The sequence below is a fragment of the Pagrus pagrus genome, assembly GCF_965226575.1.
Source record: "Pagrus pagrus genome assembly, chromosome: 12".
Lineage (NCBI taxonomy): Eukaryota > Metazoa > Chordata > Actinopteri > Spariformes > Sparidae > Pagrus > Pagrus pagrus.
The window spans coordinates 16,535,636-16,555,048 of record NC_140196.1 but is presented as its reverse complement, the minus strand read 5'-3'; the positions used below and the strand labels follow the sequence as shown (position 1 = coordinate 16,555,048).

Genomic DNA, 19,413 nt, shown 5'->3' with positions numbered 1-19,413 from the left:
ACAGAGACAGAGACATGGGGCTGTACACCATGACACAGATGAAGCCTTGTATTAGACTGATAAACATTCCCACTCAAGAAGCTCTGTGGAGATGTTATACGTCTATCACCAGGCTTTATTTGTGTTTGCAACCTTTGTTGGAGGGGGTGACAGCTGGGTTGCGTCCTACCTCGTACTCCTCCTTGAAGCCGTAGCCTTCGGCGCATTTCATCTGGGTGATGTGCTGGAGGAGGTCTGCAACGCGGATGGCCGGGTGCAGCTGACCCGTCTGATACGGCACGTCGACCGGCTCCCGCTTCCTCAGGGAGTGAGTGTGCGACTGCACCAGGCTGCTGGTGTCGCTGCCCATGTTCTGGCTCTCATCTGTGGGACATAAAGAAAGAAACAGGCCAGAGCAGGTCAGGATGGAGAGGCAGGAGATAGCATTTATTTACCCATATATTGTTATAGGATAGGTGACATAGTGCTTGAAGCAGGAAATGGCAGTAGTGTTTGATTAGTTTATCAATATATACAGTAAAGTTACATAGGTGTCTTCACTCACACCAGTTCATATCTCACAATTGTTCCCATTAACAGATGGCACATTATCTCATTTACTGTTAAGCATTATGTCACCGACCTCCAGATTGACAAACAACTCTCAACTAGTAATCTGTTTGTTATGGATGGTCACAACAACACAACATCATTGAGTAATAGGATGAGTCATGTGGTGGGAAGGTTCAGGTCCATCTGTCTCAGTGTGTGGCTGGAAAAATATTTCATGTTACAGGCCTACGGCACTGTACGACAGCCTATAGGCATTACAATACAAGGCCCCTAAGTGCTTACACTATTAACATTTAATACGTAGAGATGTTCCAACACCATCTTTTCCTTCCTGATACCGATTCCAACACCTGAACTTGCGTATTTATCAATACATTGATCAGTTACCAGTGCATTAAATTAAATGAATAAATAAATAAAGACAGCTGTGTAACCCTGTATGGATGTGATGTTATTTATATCATTGTTGTATGGCCTGGCTCAGGTTAAACTCTTTGTAAAGCATAGACAAATACCTACAACTAGGGCTGGACGTTAAAATAGTATTGCAATTATATATACAAAATCAAATATCACAATATATTTGACCAAATACCTCAATATCAATATTGCAACAATATTGTAGAGATTACTCTTTGACACTATGCCAGTTTTCGATTAATAATAATAATAATAATAATAATAATAATAATAATAGGTGGGTAAAGGCCAGTATTAGAACAAGTGGAACAGTCTGGTAAGTATTGAAAATGAGGAAAAGACAACACTAATGTCATATCATAACGATATACAAAATCTAAAATAATATATACATACAGCTTGCTTATGCTTTCTAGTTTGACAATCAGTAATAACAGAAAAATAACATAATTATCAAAAAAATGTAAGGTTGCTGAAACGCTTGAAGTTACACAAGTCGCTTGCCATTTTTGGCATTTCTGGGGAGCAGCAGGGTCCTATCTCAGGATTACTACATTTTGTGGTAACAGATCGGTGGACAGACTTGCCGATACCCAATCCAGCATTTCAGATATTGGTATTGGTATGGGAACAACCCTACTAATATGGCTACTGTCAGAATAAAAGGAATCAGTGGCCCTTAACTGCAAGAAACACTGTAGAGCGTTTGTAAAAATCCACATAAAGATGCTGTAAAAGAAGTTCACTTTTTTTTTGTTTTGTTACTGGCAGTACAGTATGCTGGTTTGGGCTGCAGCTCATATTGAGAGTCCATTCCAGCTCTTTCATACTGTAATCCAGTCAGTGGCATACATGAGGCACAGATGCTGTGGGGGAGCCAGCGGACGATGGAGGGTGTCCAGAGACATGAAGGAGGAGGATGTGAGGGGGGTGCGGTGGGCCACAGTGAGCATGTTGCAGCAGGCACCGTCAGAAGCATCACACAGACACAGCGTGGATTCAACCCCTGCCACCCATTCTTCCCCCGAAAAATGAAAAAAAATAAAAATAAATAGATAAATAAAATAAATAAAAATCAAACCTAAATTTAAAAAAACAAAAACAAGAAGAACAGGAGGGAAGCGGAGATGGGAGGAGAATGCATGGGGTGATGCTGCCAATGGGGCACTGTACGTACTTTGACCATGCTAGGCTAATGGTGGCGTGGTGGCACGGTTACGGAGGGCGGTGAGATGCTAACATGTCCACTGGTCATGCAATAAAATGTCGGAATGTCCATGTCAGAAGCAGCCTCTCACTGTCGGCTTGCTCTCTGAGTAAACACCACCTCCTTCCCCCAACCCAGGGCCCACTTGGGAAAACTTACCATTAATGGGCACTTTTTAGATAGCAGATACATAAGAGGTTACGTGTGTAAAGAGAAAGAGAGGAGAAGAAAGAGGAGAGAGGGGATAAGCAACAATACAGCATGAGAACCTGTTACAGTAGAGTGTTTTAGAGCTACGCTATAGGGCAAGATCACATGCCTTCTCAGTCCAAACTGCCTAAGTAGAAAGCCTAGTCAAGGGGGGGATGTTGAGTGGATGGATGGGGCAATTTCAACAGTGCAAGACAAAATTAAAAAGAACAAAACAAGGAAGTCATGGATTTCAAGGGAGAAAATAATGGTGAAATTCTGGTCGTCTTTGCAACAAGCTGCAATTGTTTCCGATTCGTGACTTGCGTATTATAATGACGCCAATTATTTTTTTGAGCATTCTGACATTTTGAATTTCTTTCTCTAATTGCGATAATTATATTTGCATGTGCTGGTGTGGTGACACCTGTATTTATAACGTTTCGTTTCTTTTTTTTTTTTTTTTTAATAGGGTAGAGGAGTGTGCGATGAAATAATAAAAAAGAAAAACCTTACCAATTCTTTATGATCTAATCAGTTTTGATCATTAACTTCGACTGATGAGACAATGCTGTGACTGAATGTGTCACAACTGAAAGCATTTAACCTTTTGTGGCTGTCGTAATTTCATGTTAATTGTTTCATGCTTCATTAGATGTGGAACTAACATAAGCAGCTGTCACAGCGGTGATGATGAAAGACGCAGCTTTAAGTTGCACTAATGTGAAGGAAAAAAATAAGCCCTGACTGTAAGTTGTGTCTACTTGTGGTGAAGCTGGAGTAGAGTTGCTTATTGCATCTTCCTTCTTGGCCTTGAGTATTAATTTATTGCAGTTCTAGTGCCCCACTTTCTAGCTACATTTCGTGGTCTGCCGATATAAAAAGCGCCTGATCGTTTAAGATGCTGCACTTTGGGCTGCTCTGCATATTCAACAAAGGCCAGTAATAATTAACAGAAGAACAAAATGCCTTTTGATAATTCTATTTTATCACTGAACAGGATGAATAAACACTGGCGAAAAAACCAAAACAAAAACAAGTAGGTCACTAGCAGTTAGCCAAAGGCAGGGGGAGCGACATTAAAAAGAATAATAGAAAAGGTTGTTGTTTTGGAGGGAGGGAGGGGAGTTAAATGCGTAGTGAGGAGAGAGGGGAGGGAGGGGAGGGCAGCACAGCTAATGCAAAACTTTAGATGTTCAGATGTTCAGACCGAACGCATCCCGGTTTGGAATTTGTCTTTTTTGGTGAGGGGGGCTAAAAGAGAGAGCGTTTTTCTGTCTCCCTCTCACACTTTTTAATTTCTGTTTTGTGTGTCAGTGCAGCTGCTACGGCTTCAGCACGCTGTAGCCTTGGCGCCGGGGCCAACTGCCCCCCCGTTGACCCCCCTTAAACACTCCCCCCACATCCAGTCCACATGTCTGTCCATGCATATGAGAGGTCAAACATGTATGTGACATCACACGCACGACACGCAATGCGGATGGGATGGAGTGAAGCCAGCCTCAGCCCAGGAGAGCCCCTCGTCTGACGGGGAGGGAGAGGAAGAGGAAGAGGGGAGGAAAAGGAGGGGGAACAGAGGGGGGAGGGGGAGGGGGGGGGAGGAGAAGCAGCAGGCAGGTATGAAGGTGAGGAAGCCATCTTTAGTAAAAAAGAGCCAACTGAACCAAAAATGGGTAAAAGAAAATCTGTGCTTTTTTTTTTTGTCCTCACAGTTAAGTCTTCAAACAGCCATCTTATGAATGTAATGCGCTGTCGCTTTCTTCAGCGTAGAAGTAAATAATCAACAGCAATGGGAAAAGAAAATGTGTCTCACCTAAGATAGCAGTTGGCACAAAGGGATCTGCTCATACCCCCATAACAAGTGCAGAAGTTGGAGGAGGAAAGAGAGTTTGCAGTAAATAAAAGAAGATAAATCCACAAAAAAAACAACAATCACAAAAAATAATAGACAGTTCCTTTTTGGTTTCTTGCCAAGCAGCATAACAAGAAACTTATCACATTTTCCAGAGAAGCTAATGCCACTCTAAGTGTAGTTGATTGTAAATCTAGCTGCCCTTTACTCCATCTAATCAATGAGCTGTAATCTGATTACATAAGACGCACAATTATGCATATTATTTGGAGAAACTGAAGTTATAATTGAACAGCTAAATTGCATCGTGGCAAAGTGATTCAAAACACTTTCTGTTGCAAGAAGAAATTAAGCAGGGTGTAAAGCCATCCAAAGTCAATTTAATCTACCTTCTCATTTGTGAAATCAGTTTCTAATTTTTAAAGCACATATTAACTTTATTAGCTGAATTCATACCACGCACTAAAGTCTGTAATTTACATAAAAAGAGGTCTTACCGAGAACATTAAACTAATTAATACTTTTTTGAAAACACGGTGTCTTATTAATTTATCCTGGTATTGTGAAGAATAAATTTCACACCTTCTGGTTTCGCTCAACATCACTGCTTATATAGTCAGCACTTCTCTGTTGACATACAGGATTAGCATGAGGAAATGCAGTGTATGTTTACCTGGGTAGTAGGAGTTGGTGGGGATGGAAGTACTGAGAGTGTTGGCTTTAGGCAGTGTAAAGGAAGAGGGCGATGATCCAGCTAGAGATGCAAAGAAGAGCATAACACAAGGAAATCAATAATCTAGCATTGCTTAGTGTTGGACGTAGTATTCAGAATGTTTGCATTAGTAAAAATAGCAATACCACTATGTAACAATAAAATACAGACAGGTGAGGAAATGTGGTTCTTTGTGGGAACAAGATATTATCTTGAGGGAACCAGATACTCGTTGTGTGAACAAGGTTAATCTTGTGCTAAGTTTTTATATTGTGTGAATGACATTATTGTTATCTTGTGGGGAAAAAAACATTATTATATATATATATATATATATATCAGATACTATCCTGAGGGAACAAGATATCTTGTGCACATACTGTAAGCTACCATGTTGTACAAAGAACTCTTCACCTTTTTAGACTTCAGGGGCTTCTTTCGAAAAAAGCTTTTATGGTCTACAGACGAAAATGTGATATATTCTCTTCAGCAGGAGAGAATACACCATCATTAGGCAACCTGCCGTAGAAGGCGGTCGCGAGCAAGAAACAACAAGCATGTTTCCTGGTGAGAAACATTGTGCTTACTTCTCATTTTGCTGTTCTGGTAAAACCTTTAAAATACTTTTCTGTGACTTTATAAAACACAGTGTAACAATAGCAACATGGAGAAAGTCACACAGGTTTTACTGCAGCAATGTTTGCTTTCATTAGCCACCATCAACCAAAACATGTAAGAGTATAGTGGCAAGACCCCTGAGTGTATCGGACTCAGCAAGAGTGTTTTTCACTGCATTTGTAGTAGAGAGTTTGTGTTGCTTTGTCGTTGAAAAGTGACATTGTCTTGCTTTTACGCAAGGCTGCAACTGAAGATGATTTCTTATTGATTAGTCTGATGATTACAAAAAAGAGTAACAAATGTCTCACACAGGTTCCCAGAATCCAAGTTGACATACTCACATGTCTTGTTTTGTCACCCAAAAGTCAATAACCAATAGGTATTAAATTAAAAGTGAAAATGAAGAAAACCAAGCCAACTAAGCAAATATTCAGATCTGGAAATAGTTTTTGGCATTTTTGCTTGGAAAAATGACTTGAGCGATTTATCAGTCATCACTAATCAGCTTCCTGTCCGCACAACCAACAAACCTTTTAGCTCTACTTTTAAAAAATGCAAATGAGTATTCATTCAGCAGCAGAACGTCCCTCTTAACTACACTTTATCATAATCAAAGTAACTTGTAACTATAGCTAACACACATGCAGTAGAGATGTGAAGGATTGTGGTGGAGTTTAGAGCAGCATACCAACCTACAGTATATACTTAAATGTAAGTGGGTTTCCATTTATACTGATGATGTAGCAGCATAGAAGACTACTAATACTCATATGGGCAATACAGTAAATGTCACCCCCCCCCCCCGGTTTGTCATCTCCTCATGTAACAGAGCTAACTGCCACGCTAATGTGGCTTGTGTTACGAGTGCTGCATGTTCATGACTATAATCTGTCAGCCGTGATGTTTTGAGCCAAAATGACACTATTGACAGTCACATAAGGTCATGGAGCGTGTGAGAGGACTTCGGTACAGTATTGAAGGCATTACACTGATAGGCAGTAAAAAGTAATGCATTTAAATCATTTGTGCTGGCAGACAGTGGGGTCAGATTTAAAACATCCACAGACAGTTAATCAAGGTCAGAGCATCTTTGGGGCTCATCCCCTGCAGGGTTGTGGAGACAGAAGCTGGTGTGGAGTTTTAATCTGATGGTTTTGACTGGGATTATACCAGGTCAAGCCCTGGGTGCAGACTTAGCCAAGCTGTCCATCAACAAAGTATTAAGTTTAACCTGGGACGGAGAAAATTAATAGGTTATCGCACCGGGGAACATCTTGTACGTGTTGTGCTTTTCCTCTGGGAAATGGAAACAAAACGAGTTTAAGCTCTCACGACAGACTTCTCAGCCTTGATTAGAGATCAAAATACAAGATTCCCTTCAGGCTATTAACACAACTATTAACACAGCTATACAACTATAGTACAGAGCTTGTATCAGCAATAAAGTCCTAACAGTAACTTTTTAATATTGCTGATTTAAGTTTACTTTTTGTTAATTAAACAAAATGTATAAAGGGAATGTATAAAAAGGGTAGAACAAACCCTTGAGGCCCTGTGAAGAAGGATGAATCTCTGGTTGAAGAAGAAATGAGACAATCTTTCTCAAAATCATATCAAAGCCTTTCCCGTCAAATCAAAGTAAATTCTGTTGAACTGTTTTGAAGAAGCCGATTCCCTGTTGACTACCACTGCCGCTGTTAACAACGGTCGTTTTTCAAAAGCTACAAAATTACTGTCAAATCACTGCAGACTGAATAAAGCCTCAGTTAGAACAAGGCAGAAACTGAAAAAACAAAAAGATATTGAAAGTTTTTTTTTTTTTTTATTAAAAATCAATTTTGAACACTGTTTTATGCAGCTGGATGTGGTAAATGATAAAAAAGGTCTTTATCATGGTAATAAGATAGAGTCTTTTGGTCAAAACCTAGATGATTTCAGACCTAACATGGAGGAATAGTTCACCCAAAACTACACATGCATGCCAAAGGAAAGGGTGATGTTCCACAGAACATTTGTAGAGCTTCATAACAAAGTCTAACTGAAGGAGATCGGGGGACTTACATCATGTTGGACAGAAAGAGAAACATAAAATGGCTCCATTCACCTTGTCCAGTGTAATCCAAGTCTCATAAACCCTAAGATCCCAATCGATTTTGAAAAGACGTTTCTTTTAAAACACCCTTTTTAAAGCCGAAATCTTCACTGTAGCTGCTAAGCTAAAAGTGTTAGCCTGTCTGAAGTGGATGCACAAGCTCGACCGTGCTTTTAAGGATGTAAATAACGTCCTTTCAAATCAATTTTGTTTCTTGGGGCTTCAGGAGACACACTTTTCTTTTTAAACATTTTAAAACCAGTCCCATCTGCTTCTGTTTTTCAGGAGAATGCTGCAACACTGTTTTGCGGTGAAGCTCCAGAAATGTTTTGTGGACTACGAAACTACTTCGCTTGACTTTCCATCAGCATGAGGGTGAGTAGATAATGATTTGAATTTTCAATTTTGGGAGAACTGTTCCTTTAATCTGCAAATGAGGATTTAATACCAATATTGATATTTGGGTTCTGTGGACCAGGAGTCATGCTTTTTAACGTTACCCCAGTGTGAGTATTTCCCGTGTGGCCGAGTCTGATTTCTTTCTCACCTGACCAAACTAAATAAATTGCTTCCACCGTGCTCGCTATGTGTGTGCGGATCAGGTAGGCTGATGCACCGTCTTACCTCGGCCGTTGAGAGTGAGCGCACACTCGCTGCGGCCGTTGAGCGTGAGCGCGCACTCGCTGCGGCCGTTGAGCGTGAGCGCACACTCGCTGCGGGTGTTCAGCGTGTGGTTGTGTGTGTCCATGAAGGACAGCGCCTCGTCACAGTTGGTACCCTGCTCCGTGTAGCTCTTGTCCATGGAGTTGACCATCACGGTCATCTCCTGCCGGGTGCTGTTCAGTGTCTCCTTACGCTTCTTGGCCAATTTCCTGTACGGGGGGAAGAAATAAAAACAAACAATCAGATAAGAACAACAATGACTCTGCTTGAATTGATCTGATATGATGTTGGCAGCGATGACTCATAGATGTAATGAGATGGCAGAGCTAATGCGCCCCAGGCTGTGGTTACATTAGGTTTTTATTAGGCTCCAGATGCTTTTTCAAGCAGTGAAATATAAATCGTGGAGAATGAGCAAAGGTGTGACACCCTAACCCAAATACATCAGCGGCCCTGATGATTTAAAATTAGCTATAGTATTTGGGGGCCGAAGAATTAGATTTGTGAACGGTGAACTGAAACAGTCAACCTGCTTTTATTGACCTACTTTGAGTTGATGTGCTGGAGCCTACAAGCAATCTGTTCCCGATCAGACACCATTAGAGCATTGTGTACAGAGTAAACACACACACGTGCGCACATTCACATGTATGCACACACGCATATTCCCAGATTGATTCTTATGTAGAAGCAGCTGCCGGGCTCAGATTTCACCTGTGCTGGCTTCACTTTACTGACTGATACTGAGATTCATCAGATTCATGTTTTAACCTATAAAGCTGTCCAACAATCACACCAATCGTTTTTATTCATGAGTGTTTTAAACATCTGGCGGCGTTTTAAGGTGAGGGCTGTTTGACCCCAATCAACACACACATCTCAGGGTCACAAGGTGCTGTTGTTGTGGCCGCAGGCTCTGATGCAGCCTTCATAGACATTAGGTCGATAACACTGAACTGTTAAGTCAGTGTCCAAAACATTCATGTGCATTTAATCTTAATTGATGTAGTGTGTGTGTGTGTGTTGTCTAGAATTGAGTCTGTTCCCATTGGTACAAATGGAATGGACTTAAAGTATAATGGAGCACAATTTAACAGCACCACAAACAGCCTGGACCCCGAAAACAAGAAGTCCATAAATCAACATCCATCTACAACGGTCTCAACGAAATCTAAAGAGTCTAACCTCAAGGCAGCAGTTATTCCAGGACTGTTGCATTAATTGTTAGCCTGGCATCACCAGACTAATTCACAAATGCGTATTAGCCTGGAACATCTCAGTTCATTTTTGATTTCCTTGGGGCTTTATCAACTGGTGCAGACCAAAATGCCTCAGGACGCAATTGGATAGACCTATAACCAATCAAAGCAACGAAACGTGACCTACAACAAAGCAGAGCAATGAAATGTGTGGTGTGTTTGTGAACAGGAAAAGAAATGTCTGCCTGGTCACAAACTTTCTCAAATTACAACACACTGAAATGTGTTCCTGAAAAACATTTAATGAAAGATAAAAGCTGTGCAGTAACAGAATACTGATTTATAGTTGATCATCACTGCCAAGTTTGATGGTTGAATCTGAGTTTCCTGAGCCTGGTGCATTGTGCTTGACGGACCTGAAGACCGGAAGCAGTTAGATTTGCTACGTTTCACTAAATGTGAGGACCCAAACGCAGATACAGTGGGGCAGGCAGGTAGGAAACAAAAAGCAAGCATCATTTACAGTGCCACTATCCAAAGAATCACAGTGCAGGCAATATACTGTATGGCTAGTGACAAAAAGGCAAGAAGAATCCAAGAAAAAACTAAGCTTGCAAAACAAAGAACAAACCAGAAAGTTACGGGGAAAGAAACCTCGAAAACGCAAGGAGCAAATGCAGACACAAAAAAGGCGAGAAGAAACACAGAGACAGGAAGTGGAAAGTCAAATATGATACGTGAGGATAAATCTATCAAAATAAAAGAAGAGGAAACATCTTAAAATGAAACCGAAACCCACGACAGGAGTGACTTAAACCAATCAGAGCTTCAAAACAGGTGATGTGCGACTTTTCAAAAATCCAGACAGGTGACGCTCCTCTGTCAGCTGCGGATAACACCCGCCAGGTATTAGATAAACTGTTGTGACTGGCCCGTTACAAACCAGGATGCCGGGAAATCTGTCTGATTGGGAGGGTGGCCAGACGTATCAGCCAGAAACATGAGCTTGCAGATTTGTCTGGCTCCCACGCTGATAAACTGCAGGTAGGTGTAATAAAATGGCAATTGGGTGTAAATACAAATAAACAACCTAAATTCTACTTGTCTGACTTTGCATTTCTTTTAATTTCATTTGTATTATTGCTGTTTTTCTTTTTGAAACATGATACATTTGCTTTGCCTTTGGAATCTGCTCTAGTGACATTTTGATGACATTTATTAATATGTTTGAATTGTTTCTAACGAATTATATCGACTTAAGGGAGTTGGACAACAGGAGAGAAGGCATTAGCTGCAACTCTCAAAGATTTGTGAGCTGAAACAAATTTCCCGCTACAACTTCTGACCCTGCTGAGGTGTCATAAGTAAAGCTCTGATGCCGTTCTGAAGCTGACCCTGACCTCTGACCTCCCAGAGATAGGAGCCACTTTTACCCTTGTATCCTTATCCCCATGGAGATAAATAATGTGTCACTTTGTCACACTCCTATATTTCCACAGGAGTATCGCTATAGAAAAATGGCAAACAGCTTGAGAGGGAACACACTGTAGCCATATATCTGATGGCTGCCGCTGCTCCGTAGCTGGAGGGGAGCGAGGAGTAAGAATTAACTACGGCAGCCCTCACACTGATCCTCACACTTTGTTACTCTCTGTGTGACCCCTCTGCCTATTTGAATTGCAGTCTCTCTCACGGACAACTGCTGTCTAATGATGCACTCCTGCTGCGTTGTTTTCGCAAATCTCCTCTGTTTATTCAATTTCGTCGCTGTCTCGTGCCATATGGCAACAGGCCCCCGCTGCCTTCAAACAGTCATTTGCTCTGAAGGCCGCGACGTGAGGCTAATAGTGGATCGGTTCTTCAGAAAGCAAAGTGACAAAGTAGTGACATTTTCATCTGCCGGACCCACTTTTTGTCTTTAATCTGCAATTAGAGCGGGGAACAAAATGGCAATCTTGTCTCTTTTTTTCTGTTATAGCTTCATATTGTAATAGGGGGGAGCGCAGAGGGGAGGGGGAGCTGTAGGCACCCCAGGCGATATTAAGACTGATTCGGCACTGTGTGCACTCATGGAGAAGACCATTAAGAACCACTATAATCCAGGTTTTAATACTGTATCACTGTTCTTATTTCTCTTTCTGCTAAGACTTGGATTTCCGATTTCCTGGCCTGTGTAACAGCTGAAGCAAGAGCCTTGGAGATAAACGAGGCAGCGCGGACACCGGTGCCAAAATGAGGAAAGCACCAGCAATACTGGGATGTTTGCTAGGCACCGTGGGTGTTAGATGAAGATTAATTGGCACGCTATTCTCTGCTCATTTGTAAGAATGGAAAATTTAATGATAGATGACTATATTGCAGAGTGCGATGTGCCAACAGAGATAGTACGAGGAAGTGTACAGTATAGTGTTTGTGCATGCTGATGAATGTGATCATTTATCATATCCCCAGATAGTTAGTGTAAAGCTGCATGTGCAAAGATCCCAACAAAGAATGTAAGGACTGATTGCTTGCAGGCATGCATGACAATACAATCACACATTTCTTTGATCAGTATTGAATGTGCATTTGAAGGGGATGGTGCACAGACAGATGGCAGAGGTGTTTGTAGAAGTAAAGACTGAGCAAACACTGGAGGTAACTATATTAGGCAACTCTCATTAGAGGGATTGTCTGCAGTTCAGTACATGACAGGCCTGGCATACCCAGGATCTTAGTGAGCAGAGCGCCGAACGCCATGAGTTCAGCGACAACAAAAAGGAAGCTGCAACGATTGTATGTGTGCGCGTGTTTGCCAGAATGTCTGTTCTGTGGGAGGTGACGCGGCTGCAACTTCTAACACAGGAGCTTCAAAACCTCAAGCTCAGCATGGTGGGCCTCATTTCAGCGCTGGAGCAGCCTAAACCTTGTGACATTGAGACAAAGAAGGCTTCATTAGACGATTCACACACATCCGCAGTGCATGGGTGTGTGTGTGCGCGCGTGTGTTAGATGACTGACACGCAGCTGGGAGGGGCAACAGAAGCGTCTTTGATCGACCCAGTGGGGGCATTTCAGTAGTTGTTTGCGCTGTGTCCTATTTCAAACTTCTACCCATCTTTAACACAGGTTGTCTGTCCATCCATCATACATCCATCTGTCCATTCTTCCGTCTATTTGTTTCAGGAGAAGGAACAGCAGAAAAACCAATAGGGACTACTTCTGAATGCAGACTCTATTCAGTGGCGCACAATGCTCTTTATCTGCTAACTTGATTGCTTCATCAATTCTGTGAAACAGTATTCTTTTAAACAAACAAGAAAGTGAAGACTGTCCTCCGTAACTTTGTCAATCTAAAGACAACAATGAACTGTACTAAGAAAACAGCTGCAGCATGAAGAGCCTTGTGCAGTCTGACATGACCAAGGATTCGTTCGAACTGAGGCGGTTTAATTAAATTTGGAACATTAAATTCACTGCATATAATACATGCTTCAAAATGTGAAGTATGAAATACATGAGAAGACACAATGCTGGGGGTCATTATGTTCCCCAAAAGGTTGGTATTCTTGTAGATAAAGCCTCAACCTGTGATACTGTACAGAGCATTTGGTCTTACTTTTATAATAGCTGACATTTTATTACAATTTGTAACATTTTGGATCTGGTAAAGTACTACTCGTTGCCTCCAAATCTTATTTTAACAGAAGAACTTACATGAATCAGTTTTTTGGCATTATGGCTAGGTTACTAAAAGTTTACTAAACACTAAATGTGCTAAAATACAGAATTGCACCAAATAGTTTGAAACTTTATTAAAAATGTTGTCATTCGAATGCTGCTCAGCTTTTTCTTTTCTTTGTTTTTGCATCTCTATTTAGCTCTAAGTGCTGTATCGTAGGCAACTGGACTGTTCTAACTAACTGGAGGGTTAGGGTCGCCCTGAAACAAGTCAAGTTTCCTACGATACAGCAAGTAGATTTACCACGGCCTGGATGACTGAGAACCTTCATCAACATCTCTATTTAGCGATTCTGGAGAAAGATTGTTGACTGCAAGGTCTTCAAATATTGAAGCTTAGTAGGGGAAATTCTCTAGATCCAGGATTTGATTTGTCTTTCAGTTTTTAAGATTTAAATTCAAGAATTTTAATTTTAATGTTTTACAATAAAGGCTATCTTGTTTTGCAAAGATCAGTAGAGCATTGGCTTTATGCCCTGACAACTGTCATGCAGGTGGATCGCCAATCTGGTGGATTGTATCGTAACTTACGATCTTTAATTTTCAAAAACACAGCAACACTTTAAACTGCACCTTAAATTATCTGAGAGAAAAAACATGCTCACATCAATGGATGTTTTAAGTGAAAAATAAAATGAATCTGGAAAGATTAAAGTAATGTTCACGCTTTTATTTTTTGTGAGGTAAAAAATGCTCTTTAAATTTGTAGGATCCCTAATTGTTTAATAGCATTCAAGTTTGTCAATTAAGGGAACTTGGGATCCTAGTACCATTTTGCATCTTAACAATACAATACAATACAAAACAAAACAATACAAATGGTGCTTGCTTTTGGCCCCTGGCCCAACATTACGTTCCAGTTTCGGCCCTCCAAGGGGAAAATTCTGCCCTCCCTGGTCTATATTATACCAACACATGTTATATGTATATGTTATAATTAAGAAGCTTATAAGAGTGTGTATTGTGCCAAACTGTGACAGGCAGATGTTTTATGAAAGACACATCATTTTAAAATGTATGCATTTAAACTTTGTCATTCCATGCATGACATCCCTTCTGCCTGCTCGAGCTGCTCTTCCTCTCTCCCCCACCTCATCAACATTCAGAGCTCGTCGGTGCAAAAATCTGCAAGGCTTGTACCAATTAATGTGATTCTGCTGCATGTTCGGCTTGTAAGGTTTAATGAATGTGCTTGCCCTGAGCATATTGTGTTATACATGGTACGTTTAGTAGGCCTCCCATTCTGACACTGAGTGTAGTGGAGGTGATTATGAAAAGAAAGATTTATGAAAACAGGGAAGATGATTTATTTGTCTCTCTCCGCGTGTTTTCAGTTAAAAGGAAGACACGTATTTATAAAAAGTACATTATACAACACTATGACACTGCAGGAGCTTGGTAAATTACAGGTGATGCAGTTGTTTATTATTGGGGCCACTCAATACAATGCACGTATTCATCATACCATAATGGATTTATCATGTGAGTGACCACCTGCCAGATGGAAATGGAACATGTCATTACCTGAATGAAATTGAATTGTATTAAGTGAAACTATAAAACACCAGGAAGAAACATTAAGCATAATTCCAGTATTTAAAATGGATATTTTGGGCAAATATGGGCTAATATTTTTATAACTGGAAATAAATCGTTTTCATTAGTGAGGTAAATAGGTAATTAGTTGCCTGTTCCACACATTTATTTTAGGTATGTTCCTGCTAAATCTCAAGTATTCCTTAGTAGTATAAGGCTGTTTAGTGGCCAAATCCTGAGATATATTCACAAGGTAGTTGCTAAGTTTATGTGTTTTTTTGCTGCCGGCCCATAAATCTACTGTTTAGGTTCAATCTCACTGCTTTCATAGCGTTGTTTTCAGCTGTTTTAAGCAGAAAAGCTCTAAAAAACACTGTACACTATCACTGTTAGTAACTAGCTGGTGAACATATTGGAGCATTTAATAGCTAAAGATATATTATTTCCCTCAGGAGTTGGTAGAGACCAAAAACAGAGCTGAAAGAGAGGGAATTTTGGATTTACACTCATTATGCGACCAGAAACATGACTCCCCAAATGAAAGCTCTGTAACTACTGGATGTGTAATTAAGTAACTGTTTGCAAAAATGTTTTCCATATCAACTTGTTTCTGCTCGCCCAAAGTAGCCAAAAAATTTGTTATTGAAGCTTAAAAGCTTTTTTCGCTTAAAGTAGTTCCCTGCTGTGACTAAAATGTTTGCTACGAGAGTGGAGAGAATGAAAAAAAAGCACTAAAGTTGCAAATAGAAAACTGAAACAAGAACTGTTTCTGAAGTGCTCAGTAGAGCTGAGGGGAACTGAGAGCCGGGTGATGATTCTCCATGTGCTCGTCACTACAAGTGAGTCCTTTCACATTGGACATTGTCTTTTAAAACGTTAATTTAAAAACATTAACTTGAGCAAACAAAGAAACGTATAATAAAATGTGTATGCAAATTAAACGGCAGTGTTTCTTTTTTTTTTAGCTTTTGCTGAAAAAGAAATGTCAGCATCTAAAGAGTGGGTCAGATGTCTTACTAGCCGACACTGCAAGAAATTATTTTTACGTCTCGCAGTCTAATCCAAATATTTAACATTTTTGTTCTTTTATTTAGATATATCTGTAGGTGTGGGGTGTGTTTATACAGTTTCCTTTGAAGAATTTTATCTGACATGATGAAGAAAAATAACATGGACAAAATCTGCACATTCAGATCACCTCATACCTGAGGTGTGCTTGTATTCAACATGCTTGCTGCTTTACGGATGAATCAAACCCTCACGGGAATAAAAACCCAATTGCAACCCTTGCCCTATGCCAATTGATCTTTCTCTCGTCCCCAGCAGCAGCAGGCACAGCGGCCGGTACGGCCATCTGATTAAAGGACGGTCATATATTTGATCACACATGTAACTGCATCCCTAATGAGCGCGCTGACTGATGTTGTGTTGCGTGCTAGCCCCCGCAGTCACCTCTGGCAATATACCTAAAGTGCATATTTTGGCGACTGCAGGATGTTCTCATGCCTTTAAAAGTCTTTGATGAATGCATGAGAGCATTAATGGGGTTCATCAATCATAGAGGTGTTGTAATCTCATGGCTGGCAACAAGCCTGTCATCAGGAGTGCAGATGAGCACTTCAGAGAACGCTTCAGAGGAGAGCATCTTAGGAATGCAGTGTTTAATTAATTTGACAATGTGAACCTTGGGTATGTGCATCATATTAGTTATATTTGCTTATGAACTGAACTTAGACACATTGAGTGCAGTAAAAGTAGGGGTGAGAAGATTAATGCCAGCCCAATCCCAACACACCCCTCTTCCTACCACTTAGCCGTACACCTTCATTTTTTGTGACTCCACGTCTAGGTGTAGGGTGTCCCAAATCTTGAGACAGAGCTGCAGGGTGAAGCTACCTAACTTTGCATTGTTATTGCTGAATTTGTGTATACAAGTTTCCAGTACCACTACCCTTTGTAACTCTGTTCTGAGGGGCAATGGGGCACTCGAAAAACACAGGGTTGGGCTAAGAATGGGAAGTAGGATTGAGCCACCATTCCCACAGAGTCCTTCTGTGGTGAGATGCAACAATTTCAGCTCCTGCATTAACAAATCAAGGTGCAAATCAGAGTCGTTCCAATTAGCTAACATGCTTCGGCGCTTCTCTGTGCATACCGTGCAAACCACAAGAGAGACAGATATAAGGAGGAGATGGAAGGATGGGGGGTTGTATCACTGAATGGGACATACCTGTTAATGGCCTCACAGAGAGTTTACTTTGGTTATACTTAGCGATGCAGGCCTAGCGTTGAACAACCTGATGTTATTGTTATTAAATTGCTCCAACAAAAGGTGACGGAGGTGAAAATAACATGTGAAAAATCATTCACATTGTCTTGCACCGAGGTACAGTAAAGATCCCTACACCTACAATAAACAGCAGTGCAGTTCAGAAACTTGGTGAATAAAAATCATTAAAATCGTCATAGAATCGGTTGTTTGACTTTTGAAATAATGTTTAATAATTACACCCTCAGGACTTTCAATCCAATACAACAACTTTGCCAAGAATTCTTGTGTTATGAAGCTTATACTTTTTCAGTTCCTGTTGACACCGTCAGAAAGGAATTAATTCTACTTTGTGATCATGATGAAGGTCAAAGTGGGTGTATGTTGTCGTACTGGAGTGCGTTATATTGAAAGGTGCTGCTGATATACTGCAATCTACCACCTCAATAGTGAATATGTAGTTAAATTAACACCTCTCTGACAGTTATCAATCAAAACAGAACATTATCATCTTTGCAAATGCAGATTTTTATTGCAGCGATGACGTATTGGATCACATCACATCATATCTAATGAAGTGGCCGGTGAGTGGATGATGTTTGAATAGGCGTCTTGCATGTAAAAATATCCGGGGGGCTGTTGCAGTCTAGATTTTTCCATCACAATATCACTTCTTACAGAGATCCCTGTGATTTAAATAAAGTGTGTTTTACTATTACTTCATATTTGCTGCTGTCATGGCACATGTCCCAGTGGGAATCATTAATCCTTCATCTTATCTGACTGTACATTATGTTGTTATCTTGTCAGCTTTAAGAGAGGAGTCACAACATTCACAACCCACTCTTTCCCTTCTTTTTAAATCCTCACAGTAAATCCCCCCCATTTCATTTTGACATTTAGAAAAAATGAGGATGCGGTGCTGTCGACGTCACAAATACATGATTTCTTTTTTTTTTTTTTTTTTTTTATAAAGGGACTCCCTAAAGCCTGCGATTTAACGTAAGTGTTTTTAGAGCCAGGATATCCAATTTGACTCACCTAAATCCTGTCAATCAAAGCAAACATGCCTTAGAACAAACCCAGCTTTAAACACGCACATCTGAAAATTAGCCATTAAATCCCTGACGTCTTCGTGAAAATAATACATCGACTCCAAGAAGATATTATTTGCATGTAACGCCTAAAATAACAGAAACACAAAACTGATATTTTGATTGTTTCACTGACAGCCTCGTCTCTTCCTGCTTAGCTCGGTCAATGTGTGTGCTCAGCTTTGATGACACCACTCCTCCGAGTCATTGGGGCTTTCCATTCAAGACAGCTGTGATCTAATATGAGTGACACACGGAGTAGCATTATCTCCAGGTGTATTCGGAGATGTTCTTTGATGTGAGGCAGCCTCCATTCTGTCCTCTGATCACAGTCATCTCAAGACAGATTAGTCGGCATCCATCACAAAGAACGTACAGAGGGAGCCTATGAGCTACAGCGGGGAAGGCAGAGCTGCAGAATAAGCTCCTTTACCATTCAGAGGTGTGATTTGGAATCAACTGTTATGTTAAGAGCGAATACAGCGGCGAATAAGACGGCCATTGTTTAAGGATGTTCGAGACATCTACAATAAATAGAAAGGAGGCGATTCTGTGATCGCATCAGCTCGTTCAGGAGCGATGCAAACATCTTGTCAGCTAAAGACACAACTCCACCATCACCATAGAATCAATGGGATGGACGTGCAATAACCCAAAAAACATGCTTGGAAAAAGAGGGGAGGAAAAAGCGTGAGATGGTTTGATGAGGATGGAGTAGGGGTAGAGAAAGACTTGAAATTATCACATGCATATGGAGCCAAATTGGTAACGTCAACATATCAGCTCATGCTTAAATTTTCAGTGTTAGCTATAAATATGAGCAATCCTACATAGAATTATTGACAGCATTTGTTTTTTTTGCATTTGCAGGGTATATACATAAGTGTAGAAAATGTGAAATGTTTGGGCTGAGCTCATTGAGGTTCTAGGCACAACTAAAGCATAGATGCACTGTGATAGGCACTTCAAAGTCAACAGAGATGAAATCATCGGAGGCAAATGAAAAATTCACACTCAGTAAAAATGCAGTAGCTCCTGCATTGATTTTTTTTTTTTCTTCCACAAGATGAGTTTGGCAGCCGTACAATCATTAAGGCAGTTTAGTTCATCATACGATAAACAAACTCCTTAAAAGTCGAGCAGAAATCATGTCTGCACCAACATTTCAGTGGCAGGTTCATTTTACGTGGGGGTGTAGCTGCGTCAGAAGTCGTGCCAATGTGACATACAGTGTGATGTGCTCGTCGTGTGGAGAGGCATTGGAGTGGCGTCCTCCGTTCCTCCGGCAGA

General features: G+C 40.7%; 1 protein-coding gene across 8 annotated transcripts in view; it reads right to left on the bottom strand.

Annotated features, from left to right (window-relative positions):
• The window catches only part of LOC311266815 (receptor-type tyrosine-protein phosphatase mu), a 171,975-nt gene that overhangs the window by 39,691 nt on the left and 112,871 nt on the right, over window positions 1-19,413 (bottom strand). For 4 of the 8 annotated variants that reach the window (XM_084369382.1, XM_084369385.1, XM_084369383.1 and 1 more), the window contains 5 exons: window positions 8,267-8,514; window positions 4,894-4,974; window positions 4,182-4,208; window positions 2,339-2,350; window positions 170-363 (listed from right to left, as the gene is read on the bottom strand). In XM_084369382.1, the coding sequence (XP_084225508.1) occupies window positions 170-363; window positions 2,339-2,350; window positions 4,182-4,208; window positions 4,894-4,974; window positions 8,267-8,514 (562 nt within the window). The remainder of the gene's footprint in view (window positions 1-169; window positions 364-2,338; window positions 2,351-4,181; window positions 4,209-4,893; window positions 4,975-8,266; window positions 8,515-19,413) is intronic. The other 4 variants (XM_084369384.1, XM_084369388.1, XM_084369387.1 and 1 more) reach the window with 2 other exon arrangements.